Genomic DNA, 16,493 nt, shown 5'->3' with positions numbered 1-16,493 from the left:
GTTAGCTTATTAAGTTTTATCAAAATGCTTTCTTTTAAATAAGATCTTTAGAATTCTCTTTTAAAATTTTAAATGGATTCATAAACTTAAGTTTTTACAAAAAACTTTATAAAAATATAAAATGCATCAAAACAACCATAAAATGTACATTTTTCTTCCATCTTGCATTTAGAAAAATTTGCATATAGCGGCGAGGTAAAATCAACCCCCCCCCCCCCCCCCCCCCCGAAAATATATTTATCCCCCCGCAAGGGCCACACACCTACATAAGCTCAAAAGAAAACATTTCTATTGTGATAAAACGACAGATCACACCTCTGTAAAAGCTTCCATTTTTTTCGGCTCTACTTTTTTTCATGCTTATACTCCCGCCTCTCTTTTTATGCTCCCCGCGTATCAAATCTGCATTTCCGTCCTTCCTCTCTTTCTCTCTCCTTTTAAACTCGCGATTATTCTTCCTTCCGTTCCATCGGTCATGTGTATCTATCTATCTATTTATCGGAAGATATCGCGATGCTTTCCGCAAATTTTTCCCGGATTTATTACCCCTTTAATACTTGGATGAACAAGGGGGAGGAGTAGGATGGATGGGGAGAATTGTGAGAGGAAGTGGGCGGAGAGCGCGTTGTATCTTAATTATCCTGTCCGTAGATCGGCGTGCATTTCACGGTTAATTTAGCTTCTGTATTCTCCCGAACTCCCCTTCCCCTCCCCCAAACCCTTCGGTTGGTCACACTTCCTCCCCCATCCCTTTTACCTCTTTACTCTTTAAATCAAATATACACCCCTTTTCTTTACCCAATTTCCCTTTTTCTAACCATTTATGATTGCGCTCAGTGGGAGGTGTGTGTGTGTGTGTGTGTGCGTCCGAACTAGACCAATTTAGGAGCATTGGTCAGTCAGTCGCGGTAAAGCATTCGCAAAGAGAGCACGCACGTTAAAATCTCTCTGATATGAAGTGATCATTAAAAATACTCAGACACAAAGATAAAACTTATAGTTATAAAATTATAGATAAAAAACACATATAAAATACTATGATTATATCGAGCTTTTGCCGCAATATGGCATTACAAAGCGCAGTTTTATGCTCTTTTATTGTAGTGATTATAGGCGGCCAACGTATTCCGACAGCGGAGCCGCAACAGTCACGGAACTTGTTATCTCCGGAGCAAGTTATGCATGTGAGAATTAGACAATCTGTACCAAGACATTTGTGTCGCAGAGCCATCAGAAATACTCAGGTATTGTTATTAAACCTAATTTTTATTTGCCCCTATAAGTAAAAAATCTATATAGAGCATTTAACTTGTTGGTCAGTCAAAGTATTGCTTTAGTTTTTCCCAACAATATATAAGGTGTAAATTTCAAGAAAAGTTATAATCAAAGTGATTTTTAGCTTAAGAAGTCGGACCATTAATCGAATATCAAAAAAATATTTTTTTAGTAAATAAAACTTTGTAAGCTTTATACTAATTATTTTAAGCTTAAGCTATATAATATTAATGATATTTTGAAATTTTACTATAAAACTTTGCTTTTTTGAAATTTTCATTAATTATTAATTAAACAACTAAAACAAATTAGTTATTACTTTATTTACCATAAATTAGAACAATATACAATGATTTAAACACAAATACACTGAATTCTGTGTATTGTGTGTGTGTGTGTGTGTAATTCTGTGTGTCTATGGGAAAAGTTTCCAGGCCGAGGGCAAAATTTTGGAATTACATTGGAAAGTGGAAATAAAAATATATGTGCCCATCTTCCCGCTAACAAACTATTAAAACTAGTTGCTTATCCCCTAGCTTTTAGGGGAGTGTTAGAGAGGTCAGAAATAATAGCCCAAAACCACACTATGATATTTATGAAGGCTCCAAGAAAAGCATAACCTAATCAGACCAACAATTTCTAAGATATCTAGTTTCAAACAGAAAACCTTACTACTTTAAGATCTTAAAGACAGACAAATTAAATCACTGGAGTAAAATAATGGCCACACTTTACAAAATTCGTCCATAATGTCCAAAGTTTTGATACTATAAAAATATTTATATTTTTCGGTGTTTTGCATGGCTCAATTTTTGACTCCGTCATTTTTAGCTCTGGGGCCGGAAGTATCCGTGGTTTAGGTCTAATTTTAGCTACTGAAGATGGACAGACGGACGGACAGATAGGTGACCTCGATTTTATTTCTGCAAATAAAGTAATGTTCATTTATACCATGTAGATTTTAAAAAGTAGAAAAAAACTCAAATTCGCAGTTGATTGTTCTTTTTAAGATAAATGTTAATAAGACAATTTCCGTTTTGGTTATTTTTTGAATTACAAACTAAAACCATAAAAAATTTACCTATTATTTTTAAGCAACATATTATTTCATTTTATAAAATTTAAAATAGATATTTTTCAAATAAAAAATTTTGTTGTGAAAAATCCACATTTGAAGTAATTCAAATGTGCCAACTTTAGCCCGGGGACAAATTGGTTAAGAAAAAAAACAAGTAAAAAAGGGAACAATTATTTTTATTTGGTTTAGAGAAATTTCTATTTACTATATATCCAACGCTTTCAATGAATTTTAGGAGTTCAGCTTTTCTTAAGCACATTGTAATTTCAGTTATCACATTAACTTAATATGATCACTTTTTTTTAAAGCAATATTGTCGATTTTGAAAATGTAAAATTATGGCGATAATATGCCAGTAATGACACAGAGAGAGAGGCTGTTTATTTCACTAGTACCCAAAGTTTTAAAATCATGTTTTCTTGGCTCAACAACTTTGGGAACTTAGAATGGATTTTGGTTGGTCTATTAAGTTGGGTGTCCAAACGTTTCCACTGCAAATCATAATCTACAGAAGTGGTCATTTTTTGTATTAACATTGGGGATGTACATCAGATTATCGGCCATTGTCTTATCCCTTTAGATTCCTGCAGTGATGATCACTTTTATAAACACTATAACTTTAGATTTGACAGAAAGAGAGCTTCTCTAGTTTTAATTTTATTTACCCTTGTTATTATTCTTTTATTATTTTTGAAATGGTCATTATTGTAAAGAAAAATTTCAGGGCTCAGCACCCGCGCCTCAGCCGTGCATAAGCCTCAAATTTAAACAAGCTTGTATTTTAGAACAAAAATTCGGAAAAAGATGAATTGTCTGTTAAGGAACAGACTTAGACATCTAGCTGGATATTTTAGTTATGATATGACTATTACACTGAGGCTTACACGCGGATAACGCGCGGCTGCCGAGCCCTGAAAAATATATAGGAAGTCAATTTTGAAGGTTGAGAAATAATTTTACTTTTTTTCTTTTACTTTCCGTTTCCTTTGAATAAAAATTCTATATGCTTTAGGCATTTTTATATGGAAAAGAATCAAACTTATCGACCAGTCAAATTAACAGTATTTGTAGTATAATTTTTTAAAAAATGATTTGATTATTTTGATGAAGTATAGAGTTTCAAAAGATTAGGCATATTAATTTATTTTTTATGCAATGTAAATTGACACTTTCATCTATACTATAAAATCAACCGACTCTCCCTCTCTCGTTTTATCTCTCTCCTCTCTCTCTCTCTCTTTCTCTCTCTCTCCCTCGTTTAATCTCACTCTCTCTCTTTATTTGCATATTATCTATGTTTTGAAAGGCAATTTAAAGATTAATTATGCGAGAGAGAGAGAGAGAGTAAGAGAGAGAAGAAAAAATAATTAAAACTTGTTCTAAAAATATATTTTGCACCTATCAACCCTTGTTAAACCTAGAATCATTAAATGACATATAATTTCAAAGGTTAATGTCGACTTTAGGGCATTAATATGACTGTTATCTATGTCAAATTTAATTTTCAATGGAAGAAACCTGTATATCCTATTCTGATAATAATATTATGTTGTTATAATATCAGATTGAAGGTTTAACATGAACGTATTGATACCCTTTATCTCTGATTAAAAGTAATAAAATTTGATATTTGTTTCAGCTTTACATTACATTTAACAAGGTTGCGTGATTTTTACTTGCTGCGCTGCATATAAAAGTTATCAGTCTAGTTTTAAAGTTTTCCTTTATGCCACAAATTTAAAGTACATTTGCGAAATGGAGAACAACAAAAAAATGTCGCAAAAATTTCTCTTTCGGACCTTATACGACGACTTTTATTGCTTGGCTTGTAGCGCGGCTACTCCATAATTTTATGCATGTTTTCAGTATTTTAAAGTTTTTTTTTTCAAATGCCCTAATGACAAGTTCACAACTAAAGACGAATCTAAAGCTCAATGATCTTAATAACCCTTTAGAGATGAAGACTTCACAATTTTTAAATGCTTTGATTTTGAATATAACCATCCTTGTCTGAAATTATTCTGTTTTAAGCTGTAGATAATTTTTTAAAGGGACTAGTTTTTGCCTTTTTGCAAGTTGCCTTATACGACCATCATGGAGACAGGGACATGGCAATCAAATTAAACCATTGTTCAATGGTATCACCTTTTTAAAAAGTAAAAAATCTTTTATTAAAATCAAAGGGCAGTTGTCTAAATATTTAATTTTTGTCATGAATTATCCACATATCCGTGGACAATACATGAACACAATTAATGGCTTAATTAGTAACAAAGATAAGGCGCCATCAAAAAGGGGGGCTTGATCCCCCCCCCCTCTCCACCTCCCTGTCCTAAGATTTCCTTTTATGGAGTTAATACAAAAATAAATGCGGAGTAAGTTTCATGTCGCTGAAATTTAACAAAATTTTATATATCGAAAAAAAAGATTATTTTCAAAGTGACTTCAACGATGAATATAAAAATCTCGTCAAACTTTTCCCCCTTAAAACTACCATTTTTTATTTAATAGAGAAATTTTGATACATTTTATTTTTGGTTGTATTTTTATAACATTTCGGCTTAGACTACTTTTTAGTGTCATTTTTAACAGAGTTTAATAGATATACAAAAATATTATTAAAATTTTTATTTTCAACATAATATCTCTTGTAATTTTTTTAATATTCTTTATTAAATCTCTAGAAAATCATTTTTAGTGTTAAATAAAGAACATTAACAGAATTTGTATCTAAGATTAAAATATTACAAATTTAGTTGGTTAACTTTATTTAATTTTTAAATACAATTTTTTTATCAATTATGGCCTTTTATCCATAATTTTTATAATTTTATCCATTTTTGCATTATCCTTTTTTCCGTGGTTTTGGCAAGTTTGAAGTGGGCTAGATAAATGTTTGGCAATTAGTATCACTTTGCCATCCTATGTCTACCTAAATTAAGACCAATCTAGACATTCATTAATTTTATTATTAGATATCTAGATACCCACAAGGATAGATAGATATAAAGTAAAAACGTATTTTTAGATACCTAATGAAAATATTTATTTTAGTAAAATTGAATACAAAAGAATAGATTTTAGATACTTTTTTTGACTAAAAATTCGAATAAACAAAAGCCCATAAAATTTAAACTAAAGTGCATTATTCCAAACTGTTAACTAAAAACCTTTTTTCTTTCTTTATTTCTTGAAATAGGATATTTGAATTTGAAAATGGTCATATCTCTTTATTTGGACTTTTCCTTATATCTTTTATGCATTAATTTTGAATATTTAAATTACACTTTTTTATATTTCGAATGTTTATTAGAATTTTGACCAAAAATTACATGTAAATTATTTAAATAAATGTTTCTCAAACCCATTTTAAACACAAAAACGTCAATTGCAGAATAGGCCTTAAAACACAATCTTTTCCCGGAATTCGGCAGCCACCAAAAATCGGTTTCGCGAAAACGGCAATTTGGGCGATTATCGTTTTTACATCTAAAATTGTATCGATTACACATATTTGTGCTTGCTTATGGTCATTTTGTGTGTGTGTGTGTGTGTAGGTGTGTGTGTATGGTGCATAAAAGGGTGGCGGTAGGCCCTTTTATGTTTGTGGGGGGTTGTCTATAATTACAGTGGACAAAAAAGCACAGATTTCAATAATTCAAGGATATTCGCAGAAAATTATCGCAAAAAAGTTGGGATAAACTTTTTGCAGAGCATATTTATTTACTTTGCATATTAACAAATATTTTAAACAATTGAATATTTTATACCAAGGCCATTCGTAAAATTTTTTCAGATTTTTTTCGAATTATCCATTAATAATAAAACGTTTATTACACCAAAAAGCCACAAACACAATAATAAAATTAAAAAGAGTGTAAATTTTACAAATTATAATAATGAATCATGTGGTTTTAATATTCACAAAACCATAACATTAAATTTCACAAAAAAATGTCAATTTTTTGCGAGAAATTTGTTTTGCATGGCTGGCTTAATATTTAGTCATTTTTCTTTTAAGCATATGTGTAAAAATTATAATGATGCAAAATTTTAATTTCCTTTAAGATTTCTAATAAAAATTATTTAGGCATTACAATTTCTGAATTTCATGAATTATTTTTTTTCTAAAAAAATGTACAAAAAAATATGTAAGTAAAATACCTAGTTAACTATTATGTATTATGGTGTGCTTTAAGTAATAACATAGTTAGGGGTTTAAATGACTTGTTGATAAATTTAATTTTAATTTTCTTAAAATATTTTTGCTGTTATAATGAATAATTTAATTTATTAAAATTAGATAATAGTTATTTCTCGCATCGTATTATAAACGGCTTTCCGCGGATATAGAATGTACAATTATGAGATTAAAACCAGTTTTTTTAGCACCTCGGGGCTAAAAAAACTGGTTTTAATCTTATGATTGTAAATTTCTATATTCGTAGAAAGCTGGATATAAATACGATGCTAGACATAGTTTTTTCGTATGGATGAGAACCGGTTCCTATCCACCGGATTCGAATGAATACGAGAAAACAGTATATAATAATTTATTTAAAAAGTCTTTCAAATCCTAACTGAACGTCTATGGAAATGAGGGAAGAAAAAAAATGAAGAGAAGTTGGGTAAAAAAGGGGATGCTTAACTGTCTGCCAGCAACCATATTTTGCCCCCTAAAAGGGTTTAATTATAAGCAATTAGTTCGACTCATTTCGCAAAATTAGGTATCTAAATATTTTACAAAATAAGCTTCTATGAAATTTGGTAGTTTTAACCATATTTAAGTTTTACATACAGAACATTTTTTTAATGAATGCCTCAAAAATACTTATTCATATAAAAGAGCAAATAAAGTATTGCTATCTAAGTATCTATCTTACTAACCAACTATCTATCTTTCTATCTACCCAGTGAAGGTTGCAAACACGTCTGATTTCAAAGTGATATCTTTATTGTTTCGTGCAAAGAAAAAAAACGAGGGAGATGAAAAAAATGAGGGAGGAGGGAGATATAAGGGAGAGATGGAGGGTTGATGGTTGGTTATAACAATGAAAAGCAGTGTTAATAATTTGAAAATTGCATATATCAAAACCTGCTACATACACACACATACACACACGTTCGCACATCTCAATTCTAACCCTCAGCCCCCTCCCCCACCTCCATGCAAAAAAAAGTTAGGTGTGAAAGGGGCGGGGTCATTCAAATCCATTCCGGGGGCTTATGCAATTTTTTTTCTATCTTTGGAGCTGTAGACAACTCTCGTTGGGCATAAAAACTTCCTTTTGGCATAAAAGAACTTTTATCAACAATTAATTTTTTAAATTGTCTTTTTTGATAAAAATATTATGTTTTAAAAAGCTCACAGGGAGAGGACAACAATATTTAAAATTTCATCTTGATAAATCTTGCATTTAACACTTTGACTGCGCACACTTACACACACACACACACACACACACACACACAAAACACCCTCATTGCACATGCATGACAGGTTTCAAAAACATGCATTTTATGACCATTAAAATGAACATGCATGTTTTTCAATATATGTTCTTCTTTATAAAAAGTACTTACTGCATGATTATTAAATATCATTTCTATAAGTGGTTGGATTAAAAAGAAAATATTAAAAATTAACAAATTCATTTGAAAATGTTTAATAGCATTTAAAAATTAGATATCTCTATCTATTATAGGTATTACATATATAGATAGATATATAATGATAGATAGATAGATGGAAGGATGGATGGACAAAAATGGCAAGACAAACATAAAAGGATTAAGGCAAACCATGACTTAAAATGTTTGTCTTTGTAATATTGTATGTTTAGTTTCTACAAACATAAAAGGTATGGGGGGTGTGGGGGCACATGGGGCTGGGGGTGTGGGGCAGAGGGGGGGGGGGCAGTGGGGACAAATAGATAAACATATGTCAGCAGGTGGCACAATTTGTGTGTGTGTGTATTTTTCTGTGTAATTGTGTGTGTGTATGTGTGTTTAAGTGTGTCTAAGTAATCCATTTCATTGTTGAAAAAAGTGCCCCCGGCGATTTTGCTTGAAAAAAAAGTTTAAAAGAACGAAAGTGAAATTTTTCTTTTTTGCAATAGTTATTATTTTTACTTTTTATGTATTGTTTAGGGGCGTTTTTAGACAATATGTAATCAAATAAGGTGTTAAATAAAATTATATTACATTTTCTCTCTCTATTCAGATATGAATTTGTTAATATATCTTTCTATATGTCTATCTGTCCATTCATTTATCTATCTATCTATTATCAATCTTTATGTTTGTCTTTAAGCCCTGCAAAAAATGTTGTTTACTCAAATAAATTACCGCAAAATTTTGGGATGTTCTCAGAAAATAATTCTTTCCTTCTCAATTTCCTTTTAGCAAACCATAAAATTTCCTGTACCAACTTTTGAAAGACGGACGGACGGACGGACAGACGAACTGACAGACTACTTATTCTGCGTAAAATTATTTGTGTGTATGTGTATTTGTATGCGTAAAACTTTTTTGGTGGCAGTAGCTTTTAAACCAATTAGAATGGTTTAAACGAATTGCTTTTGTGCAATATCTTAGTAGCGTAGCTAATCTATATTTTATTTTAACAGAAATTACATGTAGGTCCTTTTGTAATAAAGTAGAGTAAAAACAAAAAAAGTACTATATTGGCCATTGGAATTAACTAAAAAAAATCTTTTTTTGCGAATTTATTTTTGGACATAATTGTCCTTGTTTTTTGCATAGCATTGGTAAAGCTTATTGCAAATAACTCACGCATTGCAATTTTGACTTACTAGATTAGCCAAAGCTTTATTTTTTCTCCCACTTCCCTTTGAACTTACCATTTTTTCTGTTTGTTTGTGTGTGTGTATACTGTATATATGCATTATTTGAAATTAAGTTGCTATTTAGCTATTCTAAATATGTAGCTTTGATGCAGCTACTCTATAAATGAATTATTTTTTTTCTTCAAGTTTTAACAATTTCTTTTTTTTCAGATCATGCTGTATGAGTCAAGCCGCCGCGTGTATGAAGTGAGCCGCAACACAGACCTTGTCAGCCGCTACAGAATCGAGCTGCCGGCCGGATGGCGCAACACCGAGTGCACCATGAACCTTAACGTTGCCGAGGGCCAGATCAGCCGCCAAGAGGATTTGTTAGTCGGCAGCCAGAATCCGCTGCTCGGCGCCCAACCGTTTGCCGAACAATTTGCTGGATGCGGCATCCGCGGGCAGCGCGTTCAAGTCCCCTTCTCAATTTTGACCGACAGCGCTGAAATGTCTGCCGCCGCTCTGAATAAAACTGTCCTTGAGGTGCTCAGATGGAGGTATGGAGTTTTTACTGAGGCCGGAATCAACGGGGATGCCATGTATCCCGCCAACGCCACTCTGGGCCTACAAACTGTCGCTAACGAGGACTGTACCGCCGAAACACAGCTGCTCAACAACGGCTTTTGCCCTATCAACAATTATAATAGCGCAGCTAGTACCAAACAAAATCTGTTGTGTGAAGAAAAGCCCGCAAAAAAGGTGATCCATGATTTGTCTGCTGACAAGGACCCTGTTCACTTTACCAGCCCGGAGTTTGAGTACATCCTGCCGTCTGAGACAGCCAGGATTGTCCTGGTTATAGAGCAGTCTCCATCCATGTGGAAACAGTGGAATTCAGTTCTTAGCAGTACATTTCAATACATTAATTCTCTTGCTGAAGGCGTTGAGCTGGCCATCCTGAGCTACACCTCCAACACAACAGTCCATCTGGAGCCTACCAGAGTAGTTGGAGGCAACAGGGAGGGTCTACACTACCGTATCCCCCGCAGGGTGTCCATCCCTGAGGCTAAAGGCGACGCCAACTGCATAGAATGTGCTCTAGAGCATGCCATAGATATAGCTACCAACACAACCACTCTTGTTCTAATTTCATCAAGTGCTCTGGATAAAAAGAGTGAGGAGTTAATGAAATTGGGGCCGCTAGCCAACATAATCATCAGGCAAATTGTTGTTGGCACCTACAAAGATCAGAAGCAAGAAAACAGCATAGTGCACCAGGCTTCAGTTCATACTGATTCATTAGTCAATGATGATATGTATTTAATAAATGAGAAGCAAAATCAATTGAATATTACAAGTGAAATGAACCAGGCCTTGGCTAGTCTTACCAACAATTATCCAAGCAACAAATTTCATCAAGAAACTTTGGCTACAGTTGATATTGAAGGCAGCTTTTCTGTTGAACCCAGCCTCTCTTCCAATCTATGGATTCAAATTTTACTGGATGAAACTTCGGATATCAATGTGTTTGAGATCAGAAGTCCTTCTGGCCAGGTATTCTCCTTCCCCAAGTATGATGCTGGTCTTGTTTACTTTAGCCTGCGCGGCCCCCGTGAAACAGGCGTTTGGACCTACAGAATTAAATTCTATGCAAGTGCAGCGGCTGAACACAAGATGATTCTTGAATGCTGGGGCAGCCAAGGCACCACTGGGAGCAGCTCTATCCAGCTTACCTCTTGGAGCCATGTGACGCCTGGAGTCAATCAACCTGCCAATATTTATGCCCGACTTGAGCAAGATGGTCTGCCTGTCCTGAATGCCAGACTTGTTGCCCTGGTGCGTGTACCTGGCCAGACTGCCAATGATAATGTTGAACCTGTCAGAGTTGAGCTGGTTGACAATGGCTCTGGTTATCCTGACATCACCCAGGGAGATGGGGTCTACTCTGCATACTTTGCGGATTTTTCTGATAAACCCGGATTTTATTCTGTCACCATTGAGGCTATCAACAATTCAAGTGCTAGTGTTATTAACACAAGAAAGTTGGAAAATGCTACCGTAACCGCTGGCGGTTCCAGCCTTCCCCTAGAGCCAAGTGTCCCTTTGGAGCCGTTTACAAGATTCTCCACCTCTCCATCCTTCTACCTGAACAGCGTTGCCCAGTTCTACATATCATCTGGTAAGGTACAGAAGAAGGATACCCTGGCACCCAACAGGATAACTGATTTCCGCCTGGCTAATTATTTTAACAACTCTCTGTTTGTGACCCTAGCCTGGAGTGCACCTGGAAATGATTTCAACACCAACGGCAAGGCATTCAGATATGAAATCAGATGTTTCACCGCAAGAACCTCCCTACAAGAGGCAAATTTCAATGAACAAGGAATTTTGGTGCACCAGTCCCTTGTCCCAACCCCAGAGAATCCAGGCAAAGAGCAGAGATGTACTGTTGGCGTGCCTTGGCCCGAGGAAATCTTCTACTATGCCATTGTTGCCTATGACGAGGCTGGAAACCGTGGCAAAGTGTCCAATATTATTTCTGTTTATGTGAAGGAGCCTATTACCACATCAACTGAGGATGCTACCACAATCTCTCTTGAAATGACTGATGTCAGCAAGTCATTGCACCTGAAGTCATTTTTGCACAGTGAATCTTTGATGTACATTATTGCTGGCATCATATCATTTATTTTGATCATTGTTGTCATAATTCTGACCGTAATTGTGAGAAGACTGGGCGTGTGTACCAAGAAAGAGCCTGGAGTGCTTGCGGCTGAAGGACAAAGTCATTCTGGTGGCGGCGACACTCCCAGCCTGCCTGACCTCTGCCATGAACAGAGCTTCATGAGGAACAGCATCAGCTACATGAGCGGCTATGACCTGCCAGAAATGTTGGAATACACCCTCAGATCTCCGCAAAAAGCAAGGGCCCAGGAAAATAACAATAATAACTCCGCTCAGCATGCAAAATTGTACGGCAGCAGCCTGACAGAGCAGCAGTACAGCAGTTTGGGCCATAACGTCAACAGCCTTGTTCAGCCTAGCAGTTTGGTTCACCACAGCAGTTTGATCCAGCCATCCAGTTTGATTCAGACTAACAAGGATTATGCTAACCATGTACAGCGCAGCTACAACAGCTACTACAACAAGCCCCCATCACCCGTGACCGTGACCAGCCCACAGAAGCACCATCTGGCGGGCAACGAGTCGCCCAGCATTAGCCCGGTCAACAGTACCTTGACGGCGGGCGGTCAAAGCTCCACAGACTGTTCAGTGTCCGTATCGGGCAGTGACCACGATGACCACCATGCGTCCACTCTGCAGGTGGTTACGCCGCACCAGGCCCATGTGGTCATGGCTGGCGGTCATCGGTCATATGACACTCAGTACACACACCAAAGACAGGATAAACCGAAGAAAATTCCACCTGCAGTTCCAAATAAGACTGTCCATGCTTCTCTAGTTTAATTTTGTTGATAAAGACACTAATCATTATATATTAATTAGTTTAAATAAAACTCTAATGTGTTATTATCATTACTATATATTATAAATATGTCAAATTCTATTGATAATAAAAATTTAAAATTAAATTATTGTTGTATTTATTATTTTGGTTAGTAAATTTACTCTTTAATTTACCTATGAATGTTTGTTGATAAAAAATACATGTAAAGGTATAATAATGGATATATAATACGTACATATTGTGACAGGGGATTTTTTGTCAATTTTGGTTGCTATTAAAGTGTTAATTTATTGGTCTGTAAGTTCAAGGGAAAACTTCCGATAGAAGTGGAGGGATGGGGTAAAGGGGATGGATGAACTATTATGGAATTTAATGATAAAATGGACATTTAAACATTTATGACAAAATGAATAAGAAGTAAAATAAAGCATAACAGTAAGGTAAATGAAATATTATTTGGGCATTTCTAAACCAAATTAGAATATTCGTTATTACGCCCCTATATAGCATAGAGACGATGGAGGGTGAAAAATAGGCCATAGTATCCAAAAACTTGCATTTAAGAATAAAAAAGCCTTAAACTTCCCGTTACCTACTAGCAGCCATATCGTTCAAGCAGTTAGCGCGATCTTAACAAACAAATACTCTTTAAGGTACCCCCCCTAGACAATGGTGTTAAATCAAAAAGTCAAAAAAAATTGTGAAATTCTATGCACGCCACTGAAATCAACCCTCGAGGCTAAATTCAGTAATTAAAAGGCTATAATTTAGTATGACTGCAGTTAAGAAAATAATTAAAACCATTTTTCAGTTTGATTTTAGTGTTAATTAAACTTGTCAATAATAGAATACAAATGCAAATTTGGACCAAGTCAAAAATATGAAAAGTGTCCAACTAGCAGATACGCACGCCCCTAGAGGCCTCTAGAGGAACTTGAATTCTATAAAGTAGTAATGCTTTTGTCTTATTTTAAAACTAATTTAATTTTTCTTATGACCAATACTTTTTCTCCCTCGAAAACTATGCCCCTAGTTGCTAATGGCTAATCCAATAATATATGTTTGACAGCAACCCGTTTGCCTAAAAAATAATCTTAAATAGCCAAGAACCGTTAATATACAGGAACCTGCATGTCTATAGAAAAATAGCTTTTTTGTTATTATATAAATAGATTATTAGGCCATTTGTCATTTTATTTACTGAAGAAAACTTTCTCGCAATTTTGACCTAATCCGCAAATTGTAAAGACCTAAAAAACAAGCAAATTAAAAAGGTTAAAAAGTTCAATAAATTACATAGGTAGCGAAGAAAAAGACGTTTTATGAAGCTAGCAACATTCTTGGATCATGGAAGAAAATAAAGTAGCGGGTTTTGTCGCATCTTCACAGTAGCTTTTTATATGTTATTTTAGGTTAGGGTAAGTAAATGTTAATGATCGCCCTGCATGGTTAGAGCCCCCCTGCAGTAACTAGAATCAGGAGAAAAGCTACTGTGAAAATATGACAAAACCCTCTACTTTGTTTTCTTTCCAAGATCCACATCTTTTTATGAATAAATATTAAATAAGACATTTTCCGAGGGCAACACAAACTTTTTTTAAATACCAGCCAATTAGTTATTGTCTTTCTTGCTAAGGGTCATTCTAGGATGAACAGACGGACCTACATACCCTAGTTATAGAGCAGCTGCGCTACCTAAATTCCAGTTGTTTTTAACAAGGTGTATCAAATAAGATATGAATGTATATGTGTTAAGAAATGAGTGGGGGGTATACAGGGAAGGAGGGGACATTGGACTCAAAATTACACTTGTACCCAAAGTTTTATTCGCTAGCTTAAAAAATTTCAGTTCTTTTATTGAATTTTGGTTGGTTTCAAACTTTGCAGCCAACATTTTTATCTAAAATTTTGTGTTTAATTATATGGGAGCTATATCAACAAATCGTCTATTTTCTTATCCCCTAAGATCCCTGTGGGTATAAAAGGAAACTACAGAAAAGCAGATTTCTGTAGCTGTAGCTAATTTAGCAGTTACTGAGATCTTAAGCTAAGTATACAAGAGACGTTTTACTTTGAATTACAAACTATTTTTAATTGAAATCAGCATATTTTTTAAAAATTACGATCTTTTATTTTAAGATTTAACGTAATCAGTAAAGTGTAAAATGATCATCAATTTAATAAATACAAATAAATTATAAAAATGAAGTTACCCTTTAAATGGATAGTGGTAGTAAGAAGGGACTAAAAAACACCCCACCCTTTTTTTTTTAAAAATCTAAATTGAAAATGTTAAATGAATCTCCCTCACTCCTTTATTTTTCTCCCTCAATATTCCTTTAATTTAACCACTCTTAAAAAATATAAAAAGGGGTTTAAAAAGAAAAAAACGCTATTGGTTCAAGAAAAGTAGAATGGACTTTAAACAAATCGTCATCCAATACATTGATTTTTCTTTATTTATGTTGTATATTAGAGGTCTTAGATTTATCTAATAAAATTAGATAAATTAGGTTGTTGGCTCCCCCAACCAAACTGCCAAAAACCTACCAGGCACAACTGATAAACATCCCTAAAGATATTGATCCGTCTAGCCTTTTACGAGATAATACAGAAATTACACATAAACATTTATGAACCTGGCATTTAGGGGATCTGTATTCCTTCAGCTACAGACAAAAACACTTTACTACTTTATATTAAGGGATATTATTTTGCGGATTTTTAAGAGTATGCCGTATGTACAGTTGTGATGGCAGAAGCTACTTGCAAAAGAGATGGACACCTTCTATAGATTTATTGACAGTCAAATCAAGGGATCCGCCCGCCGACCAACGCACAAATAATTTGCCCATATGTTACAAGGTTGGTAGAAATCAGGGTTGGGTTTTAAGCACAGCGTAACTTTAAAAGATCAATGTTATTAATATTGAGGTTTGATTTTTAAATAAAGTCCTCAACTAAAGTCCTTGATATTTAGTACATAAAACCTTAGATTAATCCTGAATTGTAACCTTGTATTTTTGCAGCATGATAGAGATACAAACTTATTTAACCCTTACAGATCGGGGTCCCCCCCCCCCTCTAATTTTTTTGTAGGTAAGCTAGAGAGCTGTGACTTCATGGCTTTTTAGGTTTAGTAATTATATGTCGGCAAGAGTTGATTTTATATGGATATCTGGTCTGTGTCGGTCGTGGTGTCCGGTCAAAGTCGGTTGGGTAGCAACAAAATTAGAAAAAATTCTAAATAAATCTTAATTTCTACATTTTGACTTAGAGCCCCCCCCCCCCCCTGATCTTTTAAGGTGAGAATAGGGGCCCGATCTTTAAGGGTTAATAACCTGGCCTTTTTTACTAAATTAGTTTAGAATAGCAACCTGTTTCAAAAACTTGTTAGTTTATGTAATTCTAACAAAATTTATAACTTTTCAAAGAACCTTGAAATATGAATTTTTACCTTTTTACTTTAGGTTAACCCTTATAATTAACCTTGTAAGTTTTCAACATGTTAAATTTAAAGGTGCAAAAATTGTTGGCAAAGATCTTCGGCAGAAAGAATTGAATTTTATCCCATTAACTTTGTTCACTATGCTCCATAATTGCACATATTTTTTTTAACAGAATGATTGTTTTCTTCATACTTTGTGAGTTGTGATGTACATTATTATAGCATGCTGTTTCTTATTTGCATAAAAAGGCTTAATAGCAAAAACATTAAAAATTGATGTTTTATTCTTTTAATTGGCTGGTTATAAACTAAAGCGTCTAAGCTTTTTTTACTGTCAAATTTTATATAGAGAAAGGGTGATTTCGCTTGTCATTACTGGGTATGTACATCAGTTTATTGTTCTTTGTTTTATCCCTTAAGATTCCTGGGTAC

At 34.3% G+C, this 16,493-nt stretch overlaps 1 protein-coding gene across 1 annotated transcript; it reads left to right on the top strand.

Moving 5' to 3' along the window:
* The first annotated feature begins 901 nt into the window (after positions 1–901).
* LOC145319119 (calcium-activated chloride channel regulator 1-like) lies at positions 902–12,737 on the top strand. The gene is made up of 2 exons (XM_080160980.1): positions 902–1,244; positions 9,373–12,737. Exons 1-2 carry the CDS (start codon positions 1,038–1,040, stop codon positions 12,610–12,612), a joined length of 3,447 nt encoding a protein of 1,148 aa, XP_080017106.1. The 5' UTR covers positions 902–1,037; the 3' UTR covers positions 12,613–12,737.
* Positions 12,738–16,493: the final 3,756 nt, after the last annotated feature.

The sequence above is a fragment of the Acartia tonsa genome, chromosome 5, assembly GCF_053477335.1.
Source record: "Acartia tonsa isolate MP-2025a chromosome 5, ASM5347733v1, whole genome shotgun sequence".
NCBI lineage: Eukaryota > Metazoa > Arthropoda > Copepoda > Calanoida > Acartiidae > Acartia > Acartia tonsa.
Note: the sequence above shows the minus strand (reverse complement) of the source record. Positions and strands in the feature narration are given on the sequence as shown.

Bases quoted from the DNA above. Each gene is read 5' to 3' on its own strand.
- LOC145319119 (XM_080160980.1), top strand. From the start codon at position 1,038: ATGATTATATCGAGCTTTTGCCGCAATATGGCATTACAAAGCGCAGTT. The intron at 1,245-9,372 runs GTATTGTTATTA...CTTTTTTTTCAG, and splicing joins GAGCCATCAGAAATACTCAG to ATCATGCTGTATGAGTCAAG.